Source organism: Petaurus breviceps, unplaced genomic scaffold, assembly GCF_028583685.1.
Source record: "Petaurus breviceps papuanus isolate PSGF00001 unplaced genomic scaffold, PetGlider_PUasm1.0 38, whole genome shotgun sequence".
NCBI classification, from domain to species: Eukaryota; Metazoa; Chordata; class Mammalia; order Diprotodontia; family Petauridae; genus Petaurus; species Petaurus breviceps.
In genome coordinates this window covers 59,807,451-59,819,221 of record NW_027186304.1, presented here as the reverse complement: position 1 = coordinate 59,819,221, position 11,771 = coordinate 59,807,451, and the positions used below count along the sequence as shown (strand labels likewise).

Sequence of the window (11,771 nt, the reverse complement as noted above, 5' to 3'; positions counted from 1 at the left end):
CGTGGACGGCAAAATCGCAGTTGTGCCAACGCCGGCTGCTTTCCTCCCGGGGGAGGGGGCTCTCAGCGGCCAGATGGGCAGCGTGCCCCCGGGCATGGGCAGCTTTGGGCCGCCCTGTGTGCTTGGCAGACGGCAGGCGCACAATCTGGCACCGGTTCTGCTCCTCAGGACCTCGGGGCTCCGGGAGCAGGGAAGGCAAAGCACAAACTTTAGCGGGGGGGGGAACGAGGCTCCGCTGGGAATCAGCGCCAACCTCCGTCCCCGCGCTCCAGCCCGGCCCAAGCCTCCCCAGCCTTCGGTCCTTTCCCTCCGGGGCTCCTGCGGTGCACGCAGGAGCCCCCACCAGCCACCTTTCTTCCCCCTCCTTTTCCCCACCCTTCGTCTCAGCTGGGCTCTCTTGAGCTGGGGTTAGGGTAGGGGAATGGGGGCGGGGTCCTGCTCTCGCGGGATCTGCTAAAGACAACTCACCCCACCCTGCCCCAACACAGACCTCGCGTTATTTGGGGCTGGCAGGCAGAGGCTGCTCGCGGGAGGCGGGGGGAGGGGGGTGGAAGCGAGGGGGCGTTCCGGCGACTTGTTGATCTCCGGCGTCACAGCCCGGCCGGTGCCCCGGGGCTCCCGGATCTCGTGCGCATGCTCCGCGCCCGGGTCGGCGTTGAGGAGCCGAGCCAGCCGGGGCCTGGGCAGACGTCCTTCCCCCTCCCCCTCCCCCTCCTAGGAGGCCGCCTGAGGCGGCGGTGGCAGCGGTCGTTGTTGTTGTTGTGGTGCCGACGTCACGAGGGGCCTTGCCGCCGACGTGGTGGGTTGGGCCGATGTTTTGGAGCAGCAGCACTACCCGTTTGGGGCGAGCTGGAGACACCAGGGGCAGGTAAGGCTCCGAAACACCCTCTGCCGCCTCATCCCCTTTCCAAAACAAGCAGGAATGGGGAGGTTGCCCGCCGCGGCGTGAGGACGAGCCGAGCCCCTGCCGAGCGTGACCGGGAGTGAGCGGTGGGGAAGGAAGCTGGGGGGATGGGGGGGGGGGGGGGGAGGAGGGATGGGGGAGGGGGCGGGGCTGACTCCTTTTCCTCCCCTGCCCCCCACCTCGGCTGCATTTTTGGTGCGCCACTGACTGAGAGCTCGCGACCTGCTGGTGCCCCTGGTGCTGCTACAGTTGCTGCTGCATCTGCTGCAAGTAAACAAGTAGCTAGAGCTTCCTGCGAGCCCTGCGCTTCGCACCTAAGGCATCCCCTGGGAGGTGGGGCGGGGTATGCAAACCTGGCCAGAGGGACCTGAGGGCAGAATCGCACTAACTAGACTGTGACCTCTCCTACCTGAGGCAATAGGGAGTAATGCAAGATTTCTTAAAGTGAAAAAGAAGAAAACTCGAGTGCTGAATGGGGTTTGGGGGGGGGGGGTGGCGTGAGGAAATGATGTACGGGTCAAGCGAGAGAATAAAAGAAGTGCTTGCTCAAATACTGGAGTAAAGTGAAAGGTACACTAACGGGTACTTTCGGACCCATCTCCCAGCATTAAGGGTAGGTAAAAAAAATAAGTACAACAAATTCTCAGATGCACTTGTGAAGAAGTAATACACCTCTGTATTAAATAGAGGCTTTACCAAAATATAAACATTTTAAAATTGCCTTGTAAAGTCTAATGAATGCGAAACTAAAATGAGAAACTTTTGATATTAAGGAAATAGAGCAGAAATTTTAAAAGTACTTGGCAGAGCTGGGTTATAAATGACCGAGTTCTAACTGGGTCTGTGATCATAAAAAAAATCAATTTATATCTATCTATACATACATACATAGGCATACAATGCATTACGTAGCTCTAACTTATATTTTACTTCCAGTAAGGTTAAAATGAGTTTGCCTTCCGTGAGCTCAGATTTGGTAGTTAGGGAAAGATGAGAAAGTACTGTAACCTTAGAAGTATACTATATTGCAAAGAAAAATAAGCCTAGGATTAGAAGTGTTTATGAGTAAACCACAGAGAGTTATTTGTATTTGAATAAATGCTGGTTGACTTCTGTAAAATAAACTTAAGAAAACCAGCCTATTAAGATTGCAATGGCCATTTCTCTGAAGAAATGCTTTTGGAAATTGCATTGATTGATGCTTTATTTGCCTAATTTTTTGTTGTTAAACATTTTATACTATGTTCTGAGTACAATTTTAAGCTTTGAGGGCACGTTAATATGACTGATCTTTACGTAAGCTTAGAACAATACAGGCAACATAGTGTCTTATTTTTTTAAACTGTTAAAAGGGAATTGTAAGCATCTAGGACAGAGGTGGGATTTTAATTAATGGGCATTGTGATGTACAGAATTGTGATAGACTGATTTAATGACTTGGTATTCTTTTGAAATACTTTAAAACTTTGAAATAAATAAGACAAAATAAGGAAAATAAATAATTCCATTAGACTAAATTATTTTTGTACTCTGGAGCTTTAGTCCTTTGCATATCAACATGATTTGAAAATAGAGAAGAGAAAGAAGACTGACTAGGTAGGAAATTATAGTCTTTTTATGGCAGTTATTAAGGTTTGGATGGAAGTGAAGATGAAAGAACAAATTAGAAACATTTTGAATGAAAAGGCATGGGAATTAGATGTAACATAGAACAGGGAAGATGCACAGATTTCATTATTTCTGACCAGGAGAATGAAAGAATGGAGACTTAGAGAAATGAGATTGGAAGGAGTTGATTTCAGAAGAGATTTATTTTAGACATAGAATTATAGAGTAAGTGCTGTGTCTTGCATGTTATTTGTTTTGTATACTTATAAAATTTTTTAATTGATTTGTTATGAAAGGAATTTCAGGATCAATTCAATTCAGGTTTTTCATTTTAGAGATTAAGAAACTAAAATAGTTTAAGTGATTTAACCACGGTGGCAGAGTTGAGTGTTTCCCAGGGATTAGTAGCTTTTAAAGAGAGAACCAGCAAATTTTGTAACATTGTAAGAGTATAACTTTATATATAGCATTCTTACAAAGGTGGGGAACCTCTAGCCTCAAGGCCACATATGGCCCTCTAGGTCTTCAGGTGTGGCCCTTTGACTGAATCTGAAGTTTACTGAGGCTGTACATAAACCTTTATGTCTTATTTGCTCTTATATCACAAGTTAACCATAGCTGTGAAATCTTTGGCATTAATTGAAAATTTTACATGTTTTTTTTGTTGTTCCAGACCTTTGGTGATTTCATCCTGCTGGGGAACTTTCAGTATGCAAACTCCCTCCACTGATGAAGATCAGCAACTTATCTATAATTTATAGTCTTATAGAGTTGCCCTGTGGGTACTGAGGAGTTCTCTGACTTGAACTTAGTAACAGAGAGTGTGTTTAATGTTGGGTTTGAATCTAGGTGTTTGTAGTTCCAAGGCAGGTTGCTTCTCTAAGGTACAAATACAATTGATAAATCAGCAATAATCTATTAAGTATATATCAGGTACCTGCTAGGTACTGTTTTTAGGAATACAAAGTAAAAAAAAAAAATCCCCATCTTCAAGGAGCTTACATTTTATGGAATTGACAATTTATATGTACAAAATTCAAGGTAGTTTTGAAGGTGATATTCGTTATTAGTAACTAGATCAGGAAAGTAAAACTTTAGTAGGTTAAGGAGGTGCCACTTTGAAGGAAATTGGTGATTCTATGAGTTGAGAGAGGGCATTCCATGCATGTGGAATAGATAGACTTTGCAAAGACACAGATGAGACATGACATTTTGTGTGAAAGGAACATCCAGGTCAGTTTGACTAGATTGTAAAGTGTGTGAAGGGAAGTAATGTGTAATAAGCCTAGAAACGTAAGTTGGAGCTGTGTTGTGAAGGGCTTTAAAGGACAAAAAGAAGTTTGTATTTGATTCAAATGTAATAGGGAACCCCTGAGTTTATTGAGGGCCTGTGTTTTCATAATATTACTGACAACAATGTGAAGGGAGGGATTGGGAAGGGGAGAGACTTCCTAATTGGGCAAGCAGTCTTCTTAGAGGAAGCACTTGAAATATTCAGGTAAAAGGTCCTGATGGGGATATGTGGAATTAGGGAGTTGAGGATAACAACAGTGTTGCAAATCTGTCTGATATCCTTCATTCCTTTGATGGAAATAGGAAAATTTAAAAGAGGGGCTGGGGGTTTTAGGGAGAGGAATCTCAATTCTGTTTTGTTCACCTTGAGTTTAAGATATATAAATATGTAATTTTATATGTAGCACATGTGTGCATATAAATTTTACATGTATAATTTTCAGTTGAAGTCAGGAATTTAATATAGCCTCACTTTCTATATATTTTAATTATGTAATTTATGAAAATTAATATAATAAAAATTATCTCTGAAGACTAGGAACTGGAAGGAGAATACTTAGGGAGACTTCCTCCAATTAGTCAAGTAAGTTCACACATTAGCTTTTTGTCACTTTGGAAGACAAGAAGAGAAGAAGGTATATAGAGAGAAGGAGGTATATAGAATAAGAGAGACCAAAGGTGGAAGAGGGAAGCCAGAGGGGATGGACAGTGTCTTAAGATGAATCCCACCTGGGGCACCCTCAGTAGGATTTCTGAACTTTTCTATGGAGATAATAGAGCAGAGAACAAGGGACATGGGGCAAATCTTAAGAGTGCCAGACAGCATCAGAGAAGCTACTTATCTTCTAAAAGACCAGAAACCATTGTTTCTGATAGTGATGTAATTTGCCTGTTAACATGATTAGTCCACGTGCACATACAGCAGACTTATTATTTTTATTTTGACTATAAGAACTTCAGGTATGTTCTTAAAGAGCCTCACAGCCTCAGCAGCTTTATGATAGTTGGAATTTTCTTTTCCCTTAGCTTTGGTAACGGAGTACTCACCTCATTTTCCTCTTACCTTTCTAATAACTCTTAATGTTTCCTTTACTAGCTTCCCTTCCTGCCTGCTAAACGTGAGATTTTTTTTGAAGTCTAACCCAGTTGTATGTATGTTCTCCTATTTTATCCATTCCCATGGCTGCAACTGTCAAATACTATGTAGATGGTATAAATCTATACCTTAAGTTCTGCTGTTTTTCCTGAGCTACAGACATAATGATTCCAACTGCTTATAAAACATATTTGCATTTGAGGTGTCAGCATATTTCATAAGTAGGTTCATCTTATTTCCTTCCCTCCAAATGATTTTCTTAAACTGCAAACCTGACCTTATCTCTGGGCTACTCCCTAAATTCCAGTGACTCCTTTAGGGAAAAATATAAAACTCTCATTTTGTATTTAAAACTCATTACCTGCCCTCAGCATGTCTTTTCAGCCTTATTTTATTTCAGTACTTTTCCCAAATTTTATGTTCCTCCCATACTGTATTTTGTGCTGTTCCTCACAAATAACACTCCAGTTTTCCAGCTCCATGCTTTTGCTTTGACTCTCTCTCATGCCTCACTTCTGCTTCTAAGAAAGATAGCCTTGGGGCGGCCAGGTAGCACAGTGAGTAAGATCACTGGCTCCAGTGTCGGGATGACCTGGGATCGAATCCAAGCTCAGACACTTAGCATCCACCCAGAAACACCTGGCCCAGGCTCAGACACTTAGTATCCACCCAGAAACACCTGGCCGTGTAACCTTGAGCAAATTACTTAACCCCAATTGCTTAGGGGCAGCCAGGTGGCTCAGCGAGTAGGAGCACTGGTTCCAGTGCCGGGATGACTTAGGGATCAAATCTAGGCTCAGATACTTAGCACCACACCCAGAAATAACTGGCCATGTAACCTTGAGCAAGTTACTTAACCCCGATTGCTTAAAAAGAAAAGAAAGATAGCCTTCTTTCCTCTGGATTCAGTTCAAGTATCATACTCTAGCTCCTGTTCTATCCCTTCTAAAATGGCCTATATATTGTGTATATGATCCTTTGTGTATATGTTGTCTCCACCAATAGTATAAAAGCTTCTGGAGGACAGTTTGTTTCACTTTTATATTTGTGTCCCTAGCACAGAGTAGGCACTTAAGGGGGCAGCTAATGTGGCCTCGTGCTTAGAACGTTGGGCTTGGAATCAGGAAGATTCCTCTTCTTGAATTCAAATCTGGCCTCAGATACTTCCTAGCTGAGTGACCCAGGGCAAGTCACTTAATTCTGCTTCAGTTTCCTTATCTATAAAATGAGTTGGAGAAGGAAATGACAAATCATTACAGTATCTTTGCCCCAAAAAGGTCAAGAAGAGTTGGACAAGACTGAAAAGACAACAGCAGGCACTTAAGAAGTGCTTGTTGATTTGTGTCCATTTTTATTTCCTCATACAGGACATTTTCTAAACCAGTGAATTCACTGGTCTGGTCATTATCCCTATTACTGTTATGTCATCAGAATCTCCCAGTTACTTACCTTTTGATTCCTTCATGTCTTTTGCCTTACACATTTAATCATTTGCTAAGTCTTGATGATGGCTACTAAAATATCCTCTTACCTTTCTTTTAAAAATATTTTATAAAATATTTGCTTTGATCAACTAAGATCTGCCTTCTCACCCATGCCCCCCCCCCCCTGCAAAAAGCAGATTACAAACATGTATAGTCAATAAAAATATCTTTCCACATTGGCCACAATCATCCCCCCTCAAAAAAAAATCACATTTTGCATTTTGAATCCTTGACCTCTATCATGTCACATGATTCATTATTACTCCTCTGGCATTGAGGTTGGTTTTGTTGGTAAGAGTTTACAGAAGAATAGCATTCTATCATTTATATACCAATACTTATTTTATAAATTCACCCCCCCAAAATTCCTATTCCTTGCCACCTCAAAAAAGAACTATAAATATTTTTGTATGTAACTAGTACAAAGTTTATTATGTATAGAACTAATTCCTTAACCTTTTCACCACCCTTCATTTCTCTTTCTCTATTTCTGTGTTGAATAGACTGTACTTCTATACTCAACTGTTCCTGTATGTAAGCTTCCCTTTTTGACCACTTGAGATGAGAGTCAAGTTCAAGTTTCAGCCCATATTTGTTGTATCAATATTTACTTGTGTACCCCATTCCTCTCCATTTCTCTTTTCCCTTTCCATTCTTAAGATCATCAAGACATTATGTCTTGGTAAGTGGTTTTGTTTGAACCACTTTCAGTCCTTGTCAGATGGTAGAGATCAGAAGGAACATATATATCATCTCCATATTATGTGTAAGCAATTTTTTGTTTAGTTCTTTATCGTTCATTCATGTTTACCTTTTTATATTTCTCTTTAATGACTGAACTTAAGTTTCTCCACAACTCTTTTCATCAGGAATACTTTCAAGTCTGTTTTTTTGGGGGGGGATAAGGCCATACCCTTTATCTTTTGGAATATCATTTTCTAAGTTAGAGCACCTTATAGCACCATTTGGTGGTGGCTGCTAATTCGTGTGTGATGGCCTGTGGTTCCTCAGAGTTTAAATTCCTTCTGGCACCTCTCAGTATTACACACACACACACACATACACACACACACACACAAACACACACTGTCCTGGAAACTCTGGATTACTGACTGTAGTATTCTTGTGAGTTTTCATTTTGGGGTTTGGTTCAAGAAATGACTAGTAGATTTTTTTCTATTTCTATTTTGACCTAGTCTACTTCTAAGAGATCTGGGAAATTTATTTAATATTTTTTGCATAGTATGCATATATAGGCTCTGGTTTTGGTCCAATGATTCTGAAGTTTTTTCTTCTGTTTCCAGGTCATTGGTTTTTGCTGTCTTATAACTTGCGTTTTCTTTTGTGTCCCCCTGACCCCTCCCCCCTTGACTTTTTTGGTATTCATGTTATCTCATGAAATTATTAGTTTCTCTTTGGTCCATTCTAATTTTTAGGGAGTTTTTGCTTGTTTGGCAAGGTTTTGTGTCATGCCATTAAATTTCCTTTCCAATTGTTTCTAACGTTGCTTTCATTCTTTTTTTTTTTTTTAAAGCAATCAGGGTTAAGTAACTTGCTCAAGGTTACACGGCCAGTTATTTATGAGTGTGGTGCTGAGTGTCTGAGCCCAGATTTGATCCAGGTCATCCTGACATTGGAGCTGGTGCTCTTATTTGCTGAGCCCCTTGGCCTCCCCTAAGCAGTTGGGGTTAAGTAACTTGCTGAAGGTTACACGGCCAGGTGTTTCTGGGTGGGTGCTAAGTGTTTCAGCCCAGGATTCGATCTCCAAGTCATCCCAACACTGGAGCCCGTGCTCTTACTCACTGTGCTACCTGGCCGCCCCCATTGCTTTCATTCTTTTCCAGGTTTTTCCTCAAGTGCTCCTTTGTAAGAAATTTTTTTTTAATCTTGCTTTGTCTCTTCTAGGCATTCTAGTTGAGTTTGTGCCCAAGTTATGTTTTTCCCTGACACTTTGTAGATATTTTGGAGTCATTCTCTTCTGAGTTTGTGTCGTGACCTTCCCTGCCCCCAATAATAGCTCTTTATGGTGGGGTTCTTTTGTTTTCTTATTCTTCTAAACTGCCTCCTGACTTCAGACTTGATATTTAGAGCTGTTCACTGCTCACTTCTAGAACTACTTCCTTGGAGTATTGAGGACTGTGTTATTCCAGGACCTCAGGGAACTGAAAGTCTTTAGTGTTCCAGGGCATGTCTGATTATTGCTACCCCTGTTTTCTGCTTTGCAGGTTCCTGAGGTGGGCTTGGGTCTGTGTAACAAGTTTGGAGTTTCTGCTAGACCCCTATCTGCCAGCTTATTCCGTGGCAGAATTCCAGGGCCACCCCTTTTGTCTGGGTTTCTGTTCTGGTTATTGTTTTGAATGCTAGGCTAGATGCTGGAAATGAGACCCTGTTTTCAGTGTTCTGTACCTGGAGTCTGAACCACAACACCATTGCTGCAGGTGATTTCAGAACTTCACACGTTCTCTACCACCACCCAGGGCCTCCTGACCTGGCAATCCCACGCCCATGTGCAGATCTATTTTATCAGTTTTCCCACATCTGTGATGTGAAATTCAGTGATAGATGACAGAGTTGCCAGCCTGCACCTGTCCTGAATGGAGTCCCCTGGTATGGGTCTGTGGATGCCCAGCTTGGGATCTGGGACCTCCTCTTGCCCCCCAGTTCACAACCCCACCCTGGGCTCCCTGGAGTGCTGGCCTGGAGCACTCCTGGTTTGAGTGTCTGCAGACCTCCCTGTCTGTTTCCCTATGCCAAGCTAAGCAGGACAAATAATTCACTGACTTTTTCCTGGATTTCCTCATTAGGATTCAGGCTGGAGCATTTTCTAGATCTGTTGAGAGGAGTTTTATGGAGAGGAGCTTTCTGAATTGCTTCCTACCACTCATCCATCTTAGTGTCACCCCTTGTCCCCTTACTTTTCTATTTCTGTTACTCCCACCTTATTTTAAGCACAAATTCTTTCCCTTAAATATTGCAGTAATGTGCTTTTAGACTGCCAGCTACCCTGCTTATACTTCCTTCTGTCTAGAATGCCCTTTTACCCCATTTCTCTCTGCTGTAAATCTTTAAGGCCCAGCTTGTTGAATGCCAAATTTTCCATGCTGCTTTCCCTGCTACTTCCAACTACAAGTTAACTCTTGAGGCCTAAATCATAGGCCTGTATAATTGTTATTTTTATTCTATCTTGTGTTGTAGTTGTTTGTGTTTGGGCTTTACCGTGGACTTTTCTTATCCCTTCAATAGATGTGTGAATAGTATCAGTGGGTTATTCCCCGTCATAGACAGCAGACTTACAATACATGTAAATAGATGCCCTTGTTTGCTATTTAGAAATAATTTGGAGATTCTAAAGAAAGCATGGGTTAAAAAATGGAGACAGGATAAAGGTGGGAAAAAGAGCTGCTAAGAGAGAGCACAGAAGGTGTCCCTCCTTTCATGTACCTCATTCCCTTAGGACCCCAGAATTTTCCTTCAAGGCAAATCTGAACATACCTTGGCTTTGCCTCTCTATACCTATGTGACCATTGAGGAGTTGTTTAAGTTTCCTAGGCCTAAATTTCTTCATCTGTAAAATTGAGGAGCTGACTACAAAGGAAAGAACTGACTTTGGAGTCAGAGCATCTTGGTTCATTTTCTGCCTATTTGCGTGAACTTTGGCATGTAAATTGTTCCCTGAACTTCAGTTTCCTCATCTTTAAAATGAGGATGTTTTGGACTAGATTGTTCCTCCCAATTCTGTCTAGCTCTATGATTCTTATCTCTGATGTTCCTTCTAGCTTAAATCCTCTCCTATAAAATCCTGTAACTTTATTTCTATGGGAAAAACATGTCATGTCCAAGTTTTAGACTACCAGTTTATAAATGAAGACAGGCAGATGAGGATGATCTTTTACAAGGAACAATATTATTGTGCCCATGTGTGACTGTAGAAGATTTATGCTCAGGATGCAGAGGAGCTTGGAATTTTTCAGGTTGTCAGATCATAATTACAGTTTTGGTACAAGGAAAGACTGTACATGCTTGTTTCCCTCTATGTGTGTACATGAGAGGTTACAGTCACTAATGATAGGAGTTCTTTTGTTTTTTTGGAGGTGGGAAGACAGGGCAATTGGGGTTAAGTGACTTGCCCAAGGTCTTACAGCTAGTAAGTGTTAAGTGTCTGAGGTGGATTTGAACTCGGGTCCTCCTGACTCCCGGACAGGTGCTCTATTCACTCTGCCACCTGGCTGCCCCTATAGGAATTCTTAAGATGAGTGTTTTGAGAACTAATTTTAGCATTCTGCTGAATTGGAAGACTAGAAGCTTTTTAATGACTAGAATATTTTTATTGTGTAATTCAAACGTATTTTTTGAATAAAATTAGACAATAACCTTTGGTGATATCAGATGACTGATAAACAATCAGCTATAGTCCAGTTGGCCATATTAAGCAGAAAGTCTAGAATCTTGGTGACCATATATTTGGTTTAAATTGAATTGAGTAAACATTACTTTGAGGTGATGTAATGTAATTGCAAGAGTTGTTGGAGTTGAAGTTAGGAGAGAGAGGTCTGAATTATTTGTGTTGTTTGTTTTTGACATAGTAAGTTTAATAATAGTAATAAATTTGTAGTGGTTACTATTTGCCAGGTACTATGCAGAATACTTTAACAATTATTATTTCATTTGATCTTCACAACAACTGTGGGAGATAAGTACTCTTATTCACATTTTAGATGAATATAGTAAATGCTTAATAAATGTTTATTGACAGAATGAATGAGGCAGAGTGACCTGCCTAGCTACTAAGGGTCTGAGGCCAGATTTGGATGAATGTATTCTTGACTCCAGGCCTGCACTGTATCCACTGTGCCACCCAGCTTCCTATTTTAGAAATGTGAATTACTTGCTGGCATAAAGGTTAACATGTATCCTTTCCCTTTTGAGAATTTTTAGTTTGCTTCTGAACTATTTCATTAATTTGAATGTTCCTCTTAACTAGAGGATAAAACTCCCTCCAGTGAAAGCAGGGACTATCCTTATGTATTTTGTATATTTGCAAATTCTTAAGACACTATATAAATGCTAGCTGTTGATGAAGCAGTTGCCAGATTTTGTCATTTTCCACTTTCTCATCTCTTCTTTCCCAGAGACCTGATCCAAGTTGAGACCTTTACCTCTTCCTGGGATTATTGTGATAGCCTCCTAATTAGTCATTCTTTCTATTGTAATCCACCTTCCACTTAGCTACCAATACCTTTTACCTGATGCTTACTTCTGGCTGTCACTCCCCTGCTCAGTAAATTTGAAAGATTTACTGTTAAGTCATGCTGCTTGTTTGTCTCACAGATTTCCTCTAATAGCATAGTTTCAGGGATAGTTTTTGTATCCCCACCATATCCCCAGT

At 41.4% G+C, this 11,771-nt stretch overlaps 1 protein-coding gene across 7 annotated transcripts in view; it reads left to right on the top strand.

Annotated features, from left to right (window-relative positions):
- Positions 1 to 607: 607 nt before the first annotated feature.
- PCMTD1 (protein-L-isoaspartate (D-aspartate) O-methyltransferase domain containing 1) overlaps positions 608 to 11,771 on the top strand; it is a 548,363-nt gene continuing 537,199 nt past the window's right edge. For 3 of the 7 annotated variants that reach the window (XM_069099929.1, XM_069099925.1, XM_069099931.1), the window contains exon 1: positions 733 to 868. Coding sequence is in view for 2 of the 7 variants with exons in the window: in XM_069099928.1 (XP_068956029.1) it covers positions 634 to 868 (235 nt within the window). In the remaining 5 variants the exon portion in view is untranslated. Of the gene's footprint in view, positions 984 to 3,245; positions 3,397 to 11,771 lie in introns of those variants that run through there. The other 4 variants (XM_069099928.1, XM_069099930.1, XM_069099927.1 and 1 more) reach the window with 4 other exon arrangements.